General features: G+C 36.9%; 1 protein-coding gene across 2 annotated transcripts; it reads right to left on the reverse strand.

Annotated features, from left to right (window-relative positions):
• Positions 1–1093: 1093 nt before the first annotated feature.
• On the reverse strand, positions 1094–15879 carry LOC134747747 (odorant receptor 67c-like). Of its 2 annotated transcripts, XM_063682370.1 has the most exons (9): positions 15507–15879; positions 10771–10923; positions 10298–10483; positions 9612–9909; positions 6228–6324; positions 5631–5735; positions 3686–3774; positions 1292–1358; positions 1094–1166 (listed from the first exon to the last, which is right to left on the reverse strand). In XM_063682370.1, the coding sequence occupies exons 1-9, from the start codon at positions 15757–15759 to the stop codon at positions 1110–1112; spliced, it is 1305 nt and encodes a 434-aa protein (XP_063538440.1). In that variant the 5' UTR covers positions 15760–15879; the 3' UTR covers positions 1094–1109. The 2 variants fall into 2 exon arrangements, with proteins under 2 accessions (XP_063538440.1, XP_063538441.1); XM_063682371.1 differs by lacking the exon at positions 5631–5735.
• Positions 15880–20504: the final 4625 nt, after the last annotated feature.

A 20504-nucleotide genomic window follows, 5' to 3' on the forward strand; every position in this document is an offset into this window, starting at 1 on the left:
ACGTTTCGAACCTACAAACGCCAAGAGGATATGAAATAGGTTGACTATATATCTATATTGAAATCAAAGCTCATCAGAATCAATTAAACAGTGTATCAAGGTGAAGCTTACACTACTAATCATCGCAGTGATTTATGCCTAAATTACAGTGTAAAGGAAGACTCACGTTAGACCGGGCCGTGTCTAGGCCGGAGCTTCCGGCGCTTCGTTTTCTACGGAAAGCATCACGTGATCACCTGTCATGTCATAGAAAATAAGCGCCGGAAGCTTCGGCCCGGACACGGCCCGGTCTAACGTCATCCTTAACCCTTCTATTATCATTCAAAGACAATACAGTACTCTTTACTGCACATCTCACATTTTGTATTGTAAACTGTGTAGTAGATCCAAAAAGATCTTTGAGGAATTAACTCCCAACAAGCTGGAAAGCGTGCTAATTTATTTCATTAAAAATATATTAACTTAACCAATATAAAACAAGAAACAACAAAATTCAGTTAACGTTTTAATTCCTACTGATCGGCAACAAAGTTTTGCCGAATTGTTTAATAAAATAAAACAATGTCCGCTCGTATGGGAATAATTAAACGGAATTCCACTTAAAGCTAAATTCTTTAATTAAACCGGAACGAAATAAAACGGACGAAAAAATGTGTCGCGAATGTCCAAATTAGAAAAGTTTGAAGTGTACATCCGTTGTTTACATTAGAAGGCTAATTAACATTATACTGCATGTTTAAGTCATTATACATTATTGAAATGTCCATCAAAAATTAGGCGAAAAAATCTATTTAATTTTCAATAGCTTGTGTAGCGCAGGGAAAATTAAACACCATGTAATATCCTAAACAGATTTACATTCAGATTGAGTGCACCAGCATTACTGCTGCGTTGTTGTGCAACATCGCTGCCCACTGCATTGCTGTAGAAAATGTCAAATTGTCTTATCAATCGACATTTACATCAATGCATTCCGCTTCGTCGATTGCTATCCGAATATAACCTTTAATGATGAGGCTAACTACACAGTTGTTGAAAGCGTTTATTTTACTAATTGTTTTATATATTATTGTATAAAACTACTCTGGTTTAGTGTATTATATATCTATTTAGGTTTCATATACACTGATTGCTAGCGAGAAATATGACCACGTAGTACTCAGCACCTGTAAAATGAATGAACTTTTAATGAAATATAAAACGGTAAAAAAGCATTGAAATGATCAATACTGTTTCTAAAAATTCAGGTATTAAACCCATTTCGTGGAAAAAAAAAATTTAAGATACGTACCGTGGTAAAAGTATTCAAAGTAACTTGCGCATATCTCATAGATGTCAAACAGCATGGCTGTTGAGACCTAAAAAGATAAAAACGGAATTATGAATTGCGAAAAAAAATCATCATTACATGTCCCAACAATGGGCGCAGGCCTCGTCTAGTCGTCTCTATGTACCAAAGAGGATATAATAGGATAGAGCGGTACTGTCATAGTAAATTTTGTAGCCACAGTAAATTCACTGCCATCTATTGACACACGATTAAAAATAAAAATGAAGATGTACAAAAATACCTATAATAATATATGGATAAATGTTTTTTTTTTTAAATATGATTTTGACCCATGTTCTTTCACTGATATGCGTTAAAATTGTTAAATAACAAACGAAACCGTCAACGCCATCTATCCGAGAGTAGGCCAAAGGTAGTGGCGGCATCTATTTGAGAATGAAATTTTCTTCATTTTCGTGGCACGTTTTTTCCTTAGACTGTATCCGTCTATTACGGACTATCGATTGACATGTCCTTTGGATATTTTATACATGTATTTAAGTCAATATTTTTGGCTGTTTGCTTTTTTTTTGTACTTGCAGGTTAGCGACACCTACCATATTTTGAAAAAAAAAATGTAACAGAATATTAAAATGTCTATATTATATCAAAATATGGTAGGTGTCGCTAACTTGCAAGTAAACAAAAAAAAGAAAAACTTAAACAGCCAAAAATGTTGACTTTAAAAGACGCTAGGACCTTTTTTTATAAATGTATCTTAAATACATGTATAAAATATCCAAACGACATGTCAATCGATAAAGTAGTTTGGCTAAAAAAATTAGAAACTGTTTTTTTTTTTCGCTAATCGTAAGTATTTAAGGCTTAATATTCAGCAAAATTATATCTTATAATAAAACAAATAAACTTGCATAACAATATTTCTAATTCAGCCAGGGGCGATTTTACTACTGCGATCCGGCCAGGTCCTATTATATGAGGAAACCGACTATTTAATCCTTTTGAGGCCCAGTTTCCCCTTTGAGATGAAAGGTAAAGGAATCGATTTTTTATTGAATTGAGGAAAAACTAACTTCACAAACCACTACACGTAATTTTACTTCTAGTATAATGTAATAGCACTTTAATATATCACATCTATCATGTGGCAAAACGTTGATGGATGGAACAACCTTCCTTTCAAGAGACGAAAAAGTTGATATTCGAGTAGTTCACATGATGCTGTGGTGTTCACTGTATTTACATCTACGTTACATGGGTTATCCTTAGCTATTGGAATAACACTGACATCTACTAAAATCCCTACCAAAATGGCAACTGCCACCAAAAAAGAAGCCAAAATATACATACAGGTAAAATTAGATGACTTATCTACCCCAATCAGGTAAAGAGGATATAGATCCCGTGGGAAATGTTATTTTACCGACCTCTATACGTTAAGTTAGAGGCCTTTTTTTTTTGCTAGGAGGGAAAAATGCATTCCGCATACCACCCGGGTGCGGGGGATGTGGGACTCCCGTCTAAACTAATGAGGCCCACGGTGTACCCACTAAAAACCCCCCATATGCCGCCTCGCCGCCCTATTGATGGGGTTACGGGAACGCTTACGTACTCATCCGCGACCCCACCGGCGGCAGCCGCCCGCGCGCGACTCCTTCGCGAATACCCGAAGGCCCTTCACGCTAGGCGCGCCAGATAGTACGACGCGCCTTCCTCCTCGGCTTCCGTTCTGAATTGTAGCGGACCCCCCCGAGCCCTCCACAAGGAAGTCACGGGCGCCAGAAATTTCCCCGGCGCCCGGCGACAGATCAGGTCTATGATTCTGCCGCGAAACCACAACTCGGCTGCAGAGGACAGGGAGAACGGCAGATCGTAACACCGACACTCCTCTTCCTCTGCAGCCCCACCAACGCCGCTACAGCGGAACGGCCCCGCCAAGTTCGCAGGGGATAGGGAGAGTGGCGCATCGAAATACCTTCACTCCTCTTCCCCTGCGATCCCACCTCGGCCGCCGAGGATAGGGAGAACGGCTTACCGCAATACCGACACTCCTCTTCCTCGACGGCCCACTCGAGGGCTAAACCAGCCCACTTGGAGCGTCCTCCTCGGGCCAGCCCGCGCCTAAAACAGGCCGGCCCTGGTTGCCTCTTCGCTTCACCGCGTGGGTGACCAAGCCACGGTTACTAAGAGGGCCACAACGACAAGGTGAGCAACCCGCGGGGGGTAAGTTAGAGGCCTGACCTAACCTTGAAAAAAATACATAGTTATGTAACCAAGTGTAGATCCAGGTTTACATCACAATGATAAGAATAATGATTTCGTACCATAAGTTATCTATTCTGACCTTATATTGAAAGAGAATAAGTATTTAACCATATATGGATCTAGTTTTACCTCAGAATGATAAAGATAATGATCTTCTGATATCGCACATCGCCTTCGTACCATAAGTTATGATAAGCAGAGTCAGCGACCCCGGCACTCTGAAACACAAAAAAAAAACATTAAATGATTTCTGCTAGTTTGGCTACGGAACCACCGTAAAAAAGTAAGTCAATTGTTTTGATTTCTTAGTAGTTTTTCAACGGAAGTGTTTTCTAATGGTTTCTATTTTTGAGACAAGTTTAATATTACACCACATAGAAAGTTTTCGATCCATTTAAGAAAATTATGTTAACGGTAACACATTTCGTTTCTGAGAGATGTGCTTGTGTCGACACACTAAAATAATTCGATTTTATATTTATTTTAAGATATAATTATTCTTATTTCAATTAGGGTGTCTATTCATTCCCCAACCTATCCTATCAAGTTGACAGCGCGACGGGATTGCGGACTCTATACCTCTGGCGTCAAATGACGGTCCCCTATGACACTTCCTTTAAGTCTCTTTTGGTTGGCTTAATTAAAAAATAATAATTAAAGAAATACTTTTGACCCTATTTTTATTACTTAAATGTCACATTTTATTCTTATCAAACTTCCAATAAATGTCTACAAATATTTACCGTGACAGACCCCATCTAATTAAAAATAAACTGCCGTAGAATCAATGAATAAAAATCAATCGACCCGAGAGGTACAATAAAGTAATAGTTATTTGTGCAACAAGAGAGGAAAGTTGGTTTTTCTTGCGAGAGTTTATTTTGAGTCCCGAGAAAGCGAAAGAAAGAGAAACACGAGATGTAAAATTACTTTGCTCTCGTGTTGCACACATAATTTTTCACCTCAGTAGTGAGAACATATTAAAGGTTAAAATGTATTTCGAATTACACAGAATAAACAAAAAAAAAAGTAATATAATACCATACCATACCAAACCATACCATACCAAACCATCCCATACCAAACCATAACAAACCATACCATACCATACCATACCATACCATACCATACCATACCATACCATACCATACCATACCATACCATACCATACCATACCATACCATACCATACCATACCATACCATACCATACCATACCATACCATACCATACCATACCATACCATACCATACCATACCATACCATACCATACCATACCATACCATACCATACCATACCATACCATACCATACCATACCATACCATACCATACCATACCATACCATACCATACCATACCATACCATACCATACCATACCATACCATACCATACCATACCATACCATACCATACCATACCATACCATACCATACCATACCATACCATACCATACCATACCATACCATACCATACCATACCATACCATACCATACCATACCATACCATACCATACCATACCATACCATACCATACCATACCATACCATACCATACCATACCATACCATACCATACCATACCATACCATACCATACCATACCATACCATACCATACCATACCATACCATACCATACCATACCATACCATACCATACCATACCATACCATACCATACCATACCATACCATACCATACCATACCATACCATACCATACCATACCATACCATACCATACCATACCATACCATACCATACCATACCATACCATACCATACCATACCATACCATACCATACCATACCATACCATACCATACCATACCATACCATACCATACCATACCATACCATACCATACCATAACCATACCGTAATAAAAGTATGAAGTGGCAGTTCATGGCCTTCACTAAATTAAAAAGCTACATTGTTTCACTCCCTGGAGTGAGGAATGTCGCACTTTCCTCACTCCAGGGAGTGACGAAAGTAGGCTTGTTCGAGCTGCTGAGGTGAAAAGGTATTTTGCTCGCAGTTATTGGTTAAAACTTCAAAACTTCAACTAATTTCACTTTTATGGAACTTACTGCTCGAGACAGTAAATCTGCATAATAGCATAGGTTGAATATAGGTATCATGGAGGCAACAACGCCAACAAAGTTATTTGCCATTTCTGGAGGATCCCGTGCAATCTGTAAGATAAATACATATATTTTTATAAGTTACGAAGATCTCACTTTATAACACCTAGTTGTTCTGTTCCCTTTTAACTCGTTAGGGACAAATAAACCATTGTACACAAACAATATTTTGGTTTATAAAAACAAAACTTTCGTCCCGTATTACTGCAATGTTATGCCGCCAGAGTGCGGCACTGGCTCATATTGTAAATCATAGTTTTTTGGATCAAAATTATTTTCGTTGTCATGTTTTTTGTCAAAAAAATGTGACGGAGTGTAGCTTTTTTTCATCATCGTTCGCTTGCCCTTGTCCCATTCACTTGGGGTCGGCGTAGCATAATATATCATTTTCTTCCATATCTCTCTATCGCCCTACGTATTTTACGTTGTAGTATAATTCTTAACTCTTTGTGTCCACAACTCCACATCCCGACCCGTAACGTTACCTTTACAGTGAGGTTCGAAATTTCGAATCTCACTGTAAGTACCTATAACTTTTGTCACCTTAGCAACGAAACCGAAGAAACAAATAGTGATGGTAGCGAAGAGCAGGTTGAAAAAGATCATGCGATTAAATATGTCGTCTAGCAGCTCGGACAACCTGAAAAACAAACAATATTGATCTAAAGTTTGATATGATAAAATTAAAATCAAATGAAAGCTTAAAAATTACAATATTAAATTTATAAAAAAAAATTGAATAGAAATCGTTTATTCTATACATATATAAATGAAATACACTTAAAATCAAAGGAAGAAAAGAATCACATTAGGGGACTAAGGAGGGTTGTGACAGCATACCATCGCTATGAAGTTTATAATATATGTAGCTTATAATTCATACTTTTCCAAAACCTGTTACAAACATGAATAAAAATACAGTTTTTGAGAAAAACTACGAAAACCAGAACAACTATTTACTCCCCGTGTCACAACTCTCCTAATCCTAACACCGAGGTAAGTTGTGAATGGTTGTGACTTGTGACAGCTTCGAACGCAGGTTGTGACACCTGTTTATTTTGACTACCTATTTGATGAATAAAAAATACCATTTTACCAATTTTGTACAAATTAATACTTATTAATCCAAAAAAGTACTACTTACTATAATTTTATGCTAGATTTGTATCATTTGTACCAACCAAAACAATAATTACCTATGTGTAATGTGAGTACTCTAGCGGATAATACTTAGTATTTTAATACGAAATTGTGGTATCTTTTAGGACCAGCCGTAATATAATTTTTAAGAAAAAAAAACCGACTTCAATGGGGGCCGCTGAATGTTCACTTATTGTTGATGGTGCACTCTTAGATTCCAGACAATGAAATGAAAAAGACAGCATCTTTTGCCTAATTATGTAGAAAAGGAGGTAAAACCACCTACCTACCTAGTAGCATTTCGTTTTTGTAAGGGTCGCAGTTCTAACCTAACCTAACCTACTTTTCTGATAGTATTTCGTTTCTGTAAGGGTCACAGCTCTAACCTAACCTACTTTTCTGATAGCAGTTCTGTGAGAATCGCAGTTCAAAACCCAACCACCCACCTAACCCACTTTTCTAGTAGCATTTCCGGGTCCGGGTCTTGGTCCGGATCAGAGTCCGGCTCCGTGTCCGGCTGTCCGGGTCCAAGTTTGGGTCAGAGTTCGGTCCGGGTCCGCGTCCGAGTTGGGGTCCATGTTCAGACCCGGGTCCGAGTCCGAGTCCAAGTTTAGGTCTGGGTCCATAAGGAAGAGAACAAATCGCCAAACGTGAACTATGTGTCATTGAAGAGTTCCATTCTGATCATTATCAGCAGTTTCCACTTCATCAAATGTCACTTTTTTAAATGTAAATGCTGGATTTGTTGATGAAAATACAAAAATCACTATAATTATGTATGCCTTTCACATTTGAGGAGTTCCCTCGGTTCCTCGTGGGTCTCATCATTAGAACTCGAGCTTGACAAAAATATGTCTTAAAAACTTAAGTTGCTTAACAAACATAAAGAAGAGGACAAATCGCCAAACGTAAACTATGCGTCATTAAAGAGTTCCATTCTGATCATCATCAGCAGTTCCACTTCATCAAATGTCACTTTTTAAAATGGAAGTGCTGGATTTGTTACTAAAAATACAAAAATCACTATATGTATGCCTTTCACATTTGAGGAGTTCGCTCGATTCCTCATGGATCCCATCATCAGAACTCGAGCTTGAGAAAAATGTTTCTTAAAAACCTAACTTACTTAACAAACATAACGAAGAGGACAAATCGCCAAACGTGAACTATGCGTCATTGAAGAGTTCCGTTCTGATCATCATCAGCAGTTCCACTTCATCAAATGTCACTTTTTAAAATGGAAGTGCTGGATTTGTTTATAAAAATACAAAAATCACTATATGTATGCCTTTCACATTTGAGGAGTTCCCTCGATTCCTCATGGATCCCATCATTAGAACTTGAGCTTGACAAAAATGTTTCTTGAAAACCTAACTTGCTCAACAAACATAACGAAGAGGACCAATCGCCAAACGTGAACTATGCGTCATTGAAGAGTTCCGTTCTGATCATCATCAGCAGTTCCACTTCATCAAATGTCACTTTTTTAAATGTAATTGCTTGATTTGTTGATAAAAATACTAAAGTCACTATATGTATGCCTTAAAGATTTGAGGAGTTCCCTCGATTCCTCATGGATCCCATCATCAGAACTGCGTTTTGACAAAAACGGGACCAATCTGTATGTATATACTTACAATCAAAAAAAGAATTTTCAAAATCGGTCCAGAAATGACGGAGTTATGGAGTAACAAACATTTAAAAAAAAAAAAACATGCAACCGAATTGAGAACCTCCTCCTTTGAAATCTTAAAATCGGTTAAAAAATAGTCTGAAATCTAATCCTTATCAAAAAAATATTATTAAAAACCAATTCAAGCATGTCTGCGGTGCATGTTTCGTGAGACTAGCCTTGGAGTTCATGAATTGAACTCAATTATTTTCCGTTCAAAGCAACATAAGCAAAAACGGATATTTTCTGCTTTGTTTTTGTCGCTATCTTATTTTCTTTGCTTAAAACTAACTTTACGAATTTTTTGACTATCTACTATTGGCTTAATTTAATTACTCATTTATTTATGTTAATACGGCCGCAATTTTATCCTTGATAGGTCTTTCTGTGATCATCGCATCAAATTCAACATGTTGGCTATTGGTTTGGTTATTTTGTCTGTTTTGTATAGTTGTTGAACTTGTCATTTGAAAAAAGAAAATAAATAACGTTGTGGAATTCGAGAGAATACCAGAAGACCAAAAAAACACCTACCTAATCAGCAAAATAAACACAAATAGGAGAGTTGTGACAAGCTGTCATAATAAAACAATATGTAAACTATAAAACAAAATCACATTTTGAAACTTAAAAAACCATAGAATATAAGAAAAAATATCACGACAACGTAAACGTAATACTTTATATTTTATATGATATTGATACAATCAAAAATTTTGGGGAAAAGTTACTTTTCGCGTTTTTTGTACGTATATTTTGTACATAACACCCAAAACCACTTTATATGCGCCGTTGGCAGGTACTACGTCAAAATGCGCATTTTGAAGGGGCTTAAGAGCACTAGTTCCAGCTCGCTAACAATCATAGTTTTGGAGAAATCGTTGTTGTCACAACTCCCCTCTGTCACCCTCCTTAGTCTCCCCTACATAACACAAATAATTATTAAGTTTTTAATAATTATATAACCACTTAACTGAAAGTTCATACCACTTATGGCAAGGACTTAACGTCCATTTATATTATCATAACTTATGTGAGACGTAATAACGGAGGAAAAATTTTTGTTTAGGTCTTTCTTTTCGCTGTTGATTCAAAGAGAAAAAATATAATCATACATTATTAATTTCTGATGTCTTCTTATAACTTCTTGGATCCTCGGTCCGTCTTCATCCGCGCGAATTTCGTCTGCAATGCTATCCTCTTCAAAATAATCAATAGCATCAACATCTTCATTGTTAGAACAAGATAGCGTTGCGCCAATATGGTCTTTATAGCTTGTATTCTCAGTGTGCTCTAAGATTGGCTTTGCGTGGAGCATTTCTTCGCGAAGCAACTCAAACTCAGTGGCGAGGTGTGAGCATAAAGTGATCATTAAAAACTCGACGCCGAGATACATGTATATTAAATGAAGCACTGTGAACAATAAAATACATAAATGGCAAGGCAATTATTTTTGATTTGATATTTCAGCCAAACAGGACTTATTTTTATTTACGTTTCCTACGTGAATAATGAAACAAAAAATAATGTATAATGAATAATGAAACATAACTGGTATGTTTCTGAAACAGCAAGTGAAATAAAATAAATTCAACATTAAAATTTGATATGGAACTGCAAATTTTATCTCACTTGAATTCTGAAAGATATTAAAGTTTTATAGTGTTCACCGTCAGATTACCTGACCGGAATTTGTAATTATTATGCAATGCATGAATCATAATTCATAACCGATGATTTTTAGACAGGAGTAAAGTAGGACAGGTCAAAATTGTACTAAAGATAGTTCTAAAATACTCACTACTGTACGATTCCCAAAAGTACGTCCCTAAATAGACCATCCAATTCCTTTTTGCGTCATACGGTAGGCTGCATATAAAAGGGAACAACAGTTTGTCCTGTCCCAGCACAAAATTACGGAATAGAGTCTCAAATAATGGCACCAGAATGTACTGCCATGTGCCCACGATGTTCATCCAGTAGAACACTGAAATTTTACATTTTCCATACGTTTTGCTCAAAAGAACTATATATTATAACGTACAAAAAGCAGTTTTCAAAGTAAAGTAAAGTATATGGTTGGTAGAAAAGGAAATACATGTAAAATTTAATTCTTCACGTACTGTTGGAGGATATAATCGTGCAACATTTCATACATCTAAATTACCTTCCTGTAAGTAATTTCCACAATAGTCACGAACTGTAACCAGCAGTAAAATGAACATGAAAGTAAAGAAACCAATATCAATATGCCTAAACCTTTGAATGTTTTACCTGCATTACAAAGATTCATCCTCTTTAGCATAACCCCTTTCTTCATAAGTTGGGTTTTCGTCAGGCCAGTGGTCCTCCACATGGACCCAAGCTCATCGATTACTATTCTGGCCTTTGACAACTTCGAAACAATCACTGTTCCCTTCATTGCACCTGAAACCAGAAGTCCTTATTGTGTTGTTTGCTTTTTTGGATATATTTCCTTAGAATAGTTAAACATGTATTTTGAAAAGTAATGAATTATCGAACACATTCCTTGCCTTTAAATATTTTCAAATTAACATTTTTATTTGAGAAAGCTTTAAATAAAGATATTCCCGTACTACTTTTGGCTACAAGGCTAAGAATTCTTAGCAAATTGGAGAAAAATCATTGATCATTTTCTGTTCCGGAATTTTACTGATTTCAATAACCATGAAAATAATTGCTTGTTCTTTAAATGTTCGTAGAACGGTGTTTAATTAATTTCAAACTGCATAGGTAAACTTTATGTACATAAATGCTTTTAATAAAAACGATCAATAAAAAAGAAATAGCAGATGATATTGTATTTAGGTCCAAGTAAGTTTGGTGTATGGTTATGCAGAGAAAGCAGACATGTTCGGTTATAATAGAATTAACATTAAGTACTTACTGACCGGTGGGACAGATCCCTTAGTGTAGTAATGGGCTGCCTAAGATCCAAAATTATGATTTCGATAATCCGAGCCACCAGAATGTGAATTCGTGTGACACGGCACAGATTCAAATCTATCCAACATTTCTTCGGTTTCAATGACGGTGCTGCCCTACCCGACCCGTCTACCTCTACCCTGCACTATTTAATTAGCGTCGTGTTCTTGTTGTTGGTCATTTCTGTTTTTTATAATTTTACATTTTTGATAATGACAATTGCAATAACTATGAAGCAATAAAGTGTCCCGTTTATAATTTGAAACGTACCTAATTTTCTTAAATTTATAACTTTAATCATGAAAACACCCTTTTCAAAAACCTACCCACAGACAGGTGCCAAAATTGTGGCTACGATACTGTACAGTATGTATACAAGGGAGTTATTTATCCCTCAGCTTAGAATATTTCCAATATAATTAATTAAGCAATCAAAAGTGGAACCTATTACACTATCCTAGTATTTTCCATTAATGATCTTGTTAATTTCTCCGCTCTACTTCAATTTAGTATTTACTTATTACCAATTGCTTTCTATGCTTCTAACTGATGTGAACCCAGAACAACACAGCATAGCCGTACCGTAGCCTATTGAAACAGGACATGGAAGTATATTTGAGTATCAATGCAATCTTATTATGTAATTGTCTTTCATAAAATAAATAATCTAATCTAATCTATTTTCAAAATACATCGCAGAATTAGCTGTTGTTATAATATGTATGGTCTTTCTATAGACAATGTTAGAGAAAAATAAATACATTTGAGAAGATATCAAATGCGAAGTAAATGATACTTAGGCCCAAGTCGTTCTAACCCGCGGCGGGCAGATGGCGGGCAAGAATGACCGCTCCCGAACATCTACGAACACACCATACAGACGCCGCGAGCGACGGGCCGCTGCGCTGCCCGCCGCGGGCCGCGGGTGAGAACGACCGAGGCCTTACAATACAACTTTTTATTATCGTTACTAACGTTTGAACTAAAATAGTACATTTTACAACTAGTGTGAAAAGACATTTCACACGTGTTGTAAACGACGTTTTTTAATACAATTGCGAAAAAATAATAAATTAATATATCATTAATAGAATCATACCACCAAACCAAACCAAAACCAAAAGTACCTATACAGCTAAGATACGCGAGCTGCCGCAGCCCGCGATACCTTCATACTCGTGCGCGCCCCGGCCGCGGCCGCCGCGGGCCCGGCGCGGGATGGTCAACGACACCTCCTCATAACTCATGAGGCCCTGGTACCTGCTCCGCGCTAAATTCAATTTTAACTGCGTTTCGAAAGTACAGTTTGGAACTAAAAAGTAAAAAGCACTAGTTCGAGAAATTGAGCTTCTCGCACGCTACGCAGCCACAAAAAGTACCACTTTTTGAGCAACTGTATTAAAAATATAATTATTTTAATTCCCGTACGGTGCCAAACAAGTAGGTATCTAATTTATGATCTGCTTATTATTATGAGGATACGATTAGGCAAATCTTATGATTTGACAAGCAAATTTTATAAGATGTAATCAAAAAAATAAATGAGCACATTTTTATTTTTATTTACATGTTAATTTAATGTACTACTTTTTTAAATAACGGTGTAACAAACACCCACCCGATCTCGGATTATAAAAATTTAAGGCCCTCGTCGGCGTTGATGTAATATTGCTTTACTGTTATTTTGTTATTATACTTGTTATTGGGCAGGCTTGTTTGTCGCCACTTTCTAAGTAAACAAAATAATTAAGCTTCACCGAAGATTGATTCATGAATACGAAGTACAGTCGGACCTTGATATATACTTGCCGCAATTAATGCCGCATTAATGTAATTTCTTTCACGCGAGATAGCATTATGATCTCAGTCGCCAGTTGGTATTGCGGCAAGTATATATTTGATGTTTTAAACATACCTACTTACCAGATTAAAGTCAGAAGGTTTTGAGAGTAATACCGCCCGCCCCTAAGCGTAATGAAATAATAAAATTTGCGTTTCGCAAAAGAAAATCCTAAAGTACAAGCGCAAGTAAAAATTTTTTTAAAGAAATCTTGAATTTTTTGAACTACTCAATGACGCGTAGGTAGGTAGGACAGGAATGACATACATGGAATAGTCTTGCAAGATGTTGGGACACTCATAACAAAAAGTTAACCTTTAAAAAATAGAAAAATGCCAAAAAAAGGGTCGCATTAAGTGCTTGGGGGTATTATTGACCAGTATTGTAACTATTTGGCTTGGCAGCGGTTTCAAACATATCAATTGCTAGCGCATATAAAAAGGTTTTTTTTAAATTCGGATTATCTTTTTTAAGGTCCATTTTTCGATATATAATTTTATTTATTTAAATAACCACTACTGAAGCTATTTCACCCTGAACTGTCATTTTAAACCAAATCTAAAGTTTATTTCTCCCCATTGTCATATTCAGTACCAGCGCTTTCCATCTTAATTTCATCCTTAACATGGACAACAGCACTTAGAAATTAGAGACCTCTCTGTCCTGGACAGCTACCTTTATTACCTACCGATGTATCTTGATCTCCAAGATCTACTATTTCAAAGGTAAATATGGGTCATGGTATACTGGCCTGTTCCAAGTTCCTTTGTATTCCGTCGGATATGTCTCAAAGGATATTACTTGGACACCTGAGTGCGAAGTAGATTAATTCGGTAAGGGATTGGTCCGAATACCAATCACTTGCAGTGGTCATAAACAGGTTAGTGAGAATTTAAATTTGGGTTGGAAATGGAGATTCTGGCAGAATTTAGTCTTAAAATTAAAGCTCCTCTACTAATCAACACATTTAAGACAAAAGTGAACGACCGCGTGAAAACGCCTTTCCATACAAAAGTACTCCCCATTTTCATCTCTAGTGGATTAATTAACATTGGAAAAAATAGTTTTACACAATTACATGTCAATTTAGTACTTCGTTTAGTTTTTCTTGGTTTTTTAAAATTGTTATTAGAATTAGGAGCATTTCAAAAGTTGTATGTAATTTGTTTTTGAACTTGAACTTTCAAAATAATCAAAGAACCTAAATAAAGTCAAACGAACAAATGTTTAGTATTCATCATATTTAGTATTCAGTATTAGTCTTTATTTGCAAATATCGACATAAGCCATGCAAAAACAGTAATAACATGTTACATTAACACTAATCATGCACATAATTAACAATAAAATCATATTGTGTAAAAATATTCTCTATAATGTCAAAAACCACAGAGATGACGGGACTACGTTTGTATGGAGAAGTGGTCGTTCACTATCTTCCTAATTGATTGGAAATTTTTGAGCGACATATCGAGGCGTTTAGATTTAGATGGGTATGTATTTTAGTATAGGTATATTATTTAGTATATTTATATATAGGTATGTTGAGATGGTTTGGACACGTGGAAAGAATGAGTGAAAGAAGGCTAACAAAGAGAGTATATAAGGGAGAGGTAGAAACGGGAGTTGGAAGGGGCAGACCTCGGCGGACTTTCTCTGATCAGATCGGGGAAATCCTGAAGAAAGGCCAGGTCAAGAGCACCCTAAACCGGCGAGCGTGTATGAGGAATGTTATGAAAGTGAAGGAAGCGAAAGAGGTATGTCAGGATCGTAGCAAGTGGAAATCCGTGGTCTCTGCCTACCCCTCCGGGAAATAGGCGTGATTATATGTATGTATGTATATATTTTAGTTATCAGGTTGTTTCTGACTTATTAGATAATTTCTTTACACTTTGGTTTGAATAAACTTAATTAATGAAACCGTTAAACAAAATGTAATGTCTAATGTACGACCATCTTCAGTTATTTCTATACCCTATTTTATATACCCATTTTCAGTTATTTTATTTTAAATATCCACATTTTTATGAAAGTTAATTTAATTTTAATTATAGTGATATCTGTAAGCAACTAATAATAACTTAAATTAAGGTACCTAAAATCAAACGGGACTTCTAATCTGTCTGCAAGAATATTCGTAACTTCACGAAGCTAAACGATATTAAAAAGTTTTACTTGTAAAATAACTTTAAATTCAATTACATCTGTAGTATACTGTACTTACCTTGCGTGGCTACTATAAAAATAGGTAACAGGTTTGCTAACTCGTAAAACCCCAATTCTCCAGTGAAAACTTTCTTGAAACTTACTACCAATGATAAATAAAAAGTAACGTAGAAAACAACCAACGCTAGAATTCGCAATTTCCCCCGAATTTTAGTTTCATTGTAAATCGAAATATTAGACTTTGCCAAAAAATCAAAGCAAATTGCGAAAGGCTTAGAAAACTCTGACGCGAAATCTTTTAAATGCTCCATTGTGATAAAAAGTTAAGTGTCTAGTAAAAGTAGATGTTATGACCGGGTGGGACTTAAGCCACCGCATTTTATACTTTAAAATGGAGGCCACATTAAAAATACATTACTTTCTGTTGAGCCATCATAATATGATAGAATCAGAGAGTGAAGTATAAAATTTATAAACAATGACCATTTCGCATTGGCAAATAAAATATTCATGGTTTATAAATTATTAGCGACCCGCCGCGGCTTCGCACGGGTAGTAAAGCGTAATATTTTATATGCCTATTTCTTCGAACCCCACTGCCGCGCAGTTGCGCTAGCGCGCGTGGCCGACAAAACCCCACTGCGACCCACGCTGTCCACACTACGGACGAATGCCTTACGACTTACGTTTCTATGGTGAGGGAGCGCGGAAGATGAGAATCGTGCGATTCGTGCGCCTTGTAGGCGGGCAGTATGCTTGTTTGCCACCGACGTGGTAATTAAAAATACATAGGCTACGGTGACTGCTTAGAGACGGTACTACGGAACCCTAAAAAAAGAAAGTTTACGTGCACGTGGCCCTTTTCGTGTGTAGCGTGGGCCGCTTGCGCCGCAGTAGGGAATGTGGATACATGTAATGAAGCTGACCAATGGACCCACGTGGGTGACATGTGGTGTGACGTGTATAGCGTGTGCATGCGTAGCGTGCGCAGCAGTGGGGTTCTGGCTTAAAGCGTTGTAGGCCAGTGTGAGGGGGGTGGTGGTGCGCGGGCGGGGGTAATGTAATAAACGTATTTAGTTTTATAATGATTAATACTGTCTGTAGCTTTGTAAATACGACATTGTATGTGATCCTTTTCTAGGTTAATATTGGGTATAGTAAGTTATCCTTAAAAGATAGACATATACCATCGCGGACTTTTTTGTAAATCAATAAAAGAGAGATAAATCCCACCACATTGTGTTGTTATACCTCAAACGGATTAGGCAGCATTTTCGTTTAAAGCTCTTAATATTTGACGTGATTAAACATGAACAAACATCGTCATATTTCAACAAATTCACATAAAACCTTAACGAATTATATACCTGAAGCCAACCTGAAACTTCCCCATGAATCACTCTATCGATAGGTAAAAACCGCGTTAGAATCGCTTTAGTAGTTTTTGAGTTTATCGCGAACATACAAAGACACAAACAGGTGTAGTGATAAATTATACCGTTCAGCATGATGTAGTATACGATTTTGCCAACTTAACACTCATTAACAAAGAAAATGGGTCCCTTTTTAGTAAAATATCAAATAAAAAAATCCGTTTAAAATAAATAAAAAATAGTTAATTACGGTACAAGTGCGGAAAAAAGGAAATTCGAAACGAGTGGCGATAAATTAAAACACGCAGGGAGTGTTTTAAATCGACACGAGTTGCGAATTACCTATTGGCACGTGTGTCGTACATCGTAAACGTTTTAGAGTACATATGGCCCTTTAAACTTTCGACATATTCACGAAAATTGCTCTTTACGCGAGAAAGTAGCACCATATGTACTGTAATAGCTATTTATGCAACAAGTGCGGAAATCATCTTTACGCACGTGTATCATACAATGTTTTACTATGTATTGTGCAAATGAATAAAAAAACATATCATGGCAAATAAGTTTGAATATTAAAAAATTGAAAACAAAAAGCACTAGTGCGGAAAAGTGCTCTTTTCCGCACTAGTGCGAGAAAGTAGCACCATATGTACTGTAAAAAAAATTGAAAACAAAAAGCACTAGTGCGGAAAAGTAGTACTTTCCGCATGATATGGCTCCGTAGGAAACGCACTTTTCGAGGACATGCATTGTAAAAAACTTTTTAAGCTATCTAACGCCTTCATTTCGCAATGCAAATAAAACGTTTTTATATGTATTATTCATAAAGACGTGAGTATTTTTAAAAGAATAACTTCGGAACCCTGAAACAGAAACAAGTTTTACATGCATTATATAATTTTTTGCAACAAAATAACAACACACGGCATGCTATAATTTTGCTCCAACTGCGTCACAGTTACTTTTATGAAGTAGATAAATTATATGATATCAACCCTCTCCTTTACATTATATTATAATGTAAATATTCATAAAATAAATAAAAAATGAGTCACACCATCGGTGCTGCTGGTTCAGCTGCGGAGTATGCGGCTAAACAGAAGCATACGAAGTACTCTGCCTTGGAACCAATGTATGATTTTATACCAGTTGCGGTGGAGACTGCAGGGCCTTGGGGTGCGGAGGCTAAGGAGTTTGTGTGGGAATTGGGTCGGCGACTGAGAGATAGGGGTTGCGATCCTCGCTCCGGATCGTACCTGGTCCAACAGATCTCCTTGGCAATTCAACGGGGCAACGCTGCCAGTGTCATGGGGACGTTTGGGCCGGCTACGGTCCGGGGTGGCACCATAGCCTAAATAGTTTAATTTAGTGGTTAAGCTAGACAAAGCCTGTTGCGGATTACATTATTTGTAAGTCGATGACGAAGCCTGTTGCTGATTTGCTTTTGTGTCTACTTGACGAAGCCTGCGTTGCCGATCACGATCTATGCATGGATGTTATTTACTGTTTTATTTGTTGTGATTAAAATGATTATAACACTAATAAAAAATAAATTAAAGATGACATTGACGATAATGAATATATCGCGCGTCAATACGCAGTACGCGTACGCGTAGTAGTGCTGGGGCCCATTTCTCGAACGATATTAGACTAATATTATTAGTCCACAACCTGTCAAATTGTATGGGTAGCCATGACAACACACTAATAATATTAGACTAATGGACCCCTTGTAGTCAGTACTAGCAGGCCCATTCGAACGTACAATGACATCACAATTACATTTGAATGATGATATATTATTTAATTATCGTGCATCTTGCTCCCGCCAATACATGTAGGTACGGACAAGTCGATATTTGAATGGCATTTTTTTGTTGTCATTCTGATATCAGTGTACGTTCGAATTAACCCGTAAAACCAGTACAATTAATAATTGTTAATATGACTCATAAGACTTAAGCCTAAAGACACATAACTGTGATCGTTCAGTACGCCTTTATTCAAGGAATCCATTTTGGTGGGTATTCGGGTGAGGAGACCAGGTTCGTCGAAAGAAAAGCTTCTCAAACGTATAGTCGAATTCAGTATTAAATAACACAGTAGAATTAATATAGCGTAGCACGTGAAGCGCGAGCGTAACATGGCGACGTCCAAATCACAACTGTCGGCTTAATCAACATGACCGCCACCCCAGCGCTCGGTGTTACGTCACTTACAGTTCTAAGTAACGTTTAGTTCAGAAATCGAACAGGCGACACTAGCGCCATCAAGCCAATTCTCTTGATGCGCCGTCAAGCCTATTCTAAATTTGACCAAATTTGATGTTTGTAAACAAGCCTCTTTTTCCATTTACCATGAACCAGTTGAACCACCTATAGTAACCATATAGGTTGTTATGCTTTTAGGCCGGAGGCCTATTCAAGCCTACGTATTGACATCAAAATGATATCTCTCCTACTTGTCCGTACATGTATTGGCGCGAGCGAGATGCACGGGCGACTGACATTTAGATTTCATTTTGATGTCACTGTGTAAGTTTCAATTGGCCTCCAGGTCCAGTCACATGTCACTCGTGCCCTAATTACAACACACGTGTCACGTTTGATGTCACACAGTGGACACTGTCGTTTGCAATGCGCAGTGCCGATTCTATAGCTTGTTGCTCGATAACTCTCGTCTAGGTACACTCATTTGAAAGAATTTATTTCTAGATTTCATGTAACTTTGTCATGTATATTTTAACCTTACAATACAATTTATGCTTTAAACGAACGTTCTTTCTAACGAGTCAAAAGAATTTTTGTTTAATTAGTCTTCTGACGTGAAATGTTTGAGATCAGCCCGAGAATCTTCTCCGGCTGGTCTCGGGTGGAGACATTGCTAGTTATCTAACTAGCAATGTCTGAAAAGTTCTCAAGTTGAAGTTGAACTACTTGAAGTGGTGTGTTGAAGTTGTTATGGTGGCTAGTCTGCTCGTTTGCTATTGACTACACATACAAGAAAAGTTGCGTGAATGTTCATAATTTTGCAAAGGTACTACTGCCCTTTAACATTTTTTGATATAGCTGTTTAGAGACAATATTTTTCACTCCGAAAGGAAGGAGGAAGTTTTTCTACGAGTATATGTAATGCAATTTTTAACACGCTTTTATTAGGTCGACCTGTATGTAACTATGTAATGGAATCTAAGGTAACTAATGTAACCGTCTTCCCGGTTTCCGATGAAGCTGAAAATTTTCATACGCATGTAAGTCGGGTGACAATGCAATATTATGGTACCATCGAGCTGATCTGATGATGAAGACAGGATTGGAACTCTGTGATAAAACAACGCAACCTAATTGTGTTTGGAGTTTTTAGAACTGTCTCGATGAGTATTACAGTTGCCTGTGGAAAAAAAGTACAGTCAGCGATAAAAGCTTGTACCAAAAGTGAAATTTTTGCCAAAAACTTATTATCAAGTTACTTTTTGGTTGATCAAATCTTTCGTATCTATTAAAAAGGGGCGTTTCAGCAAACATATGATAATCTGAGGCTTGTCATTATTAAAAAATAAAATTGAAAGAGATTTGTTGGTGGGTCATGGATTATTATCTCAATTACTTTTTTAAACCATCGCTGATATTTTCAATTAGCTGGATGTAAGCTCGCTTTTGTTATAAAAAATGTTGTCGTTA

This window comes from Cydia strobilella, chromosome 15, assembly GCF_947568885.1.
Source record: "Cydia strobilella chromosome 15, ilCydStro3.1, whole genome shotgun sequence".
Lineage (NCBI taxonomy): Eukaryota > Metazoa > Arthropoda > Insecta > Lepidoptera > Tortricidae > Cydia > Cydia strobilella.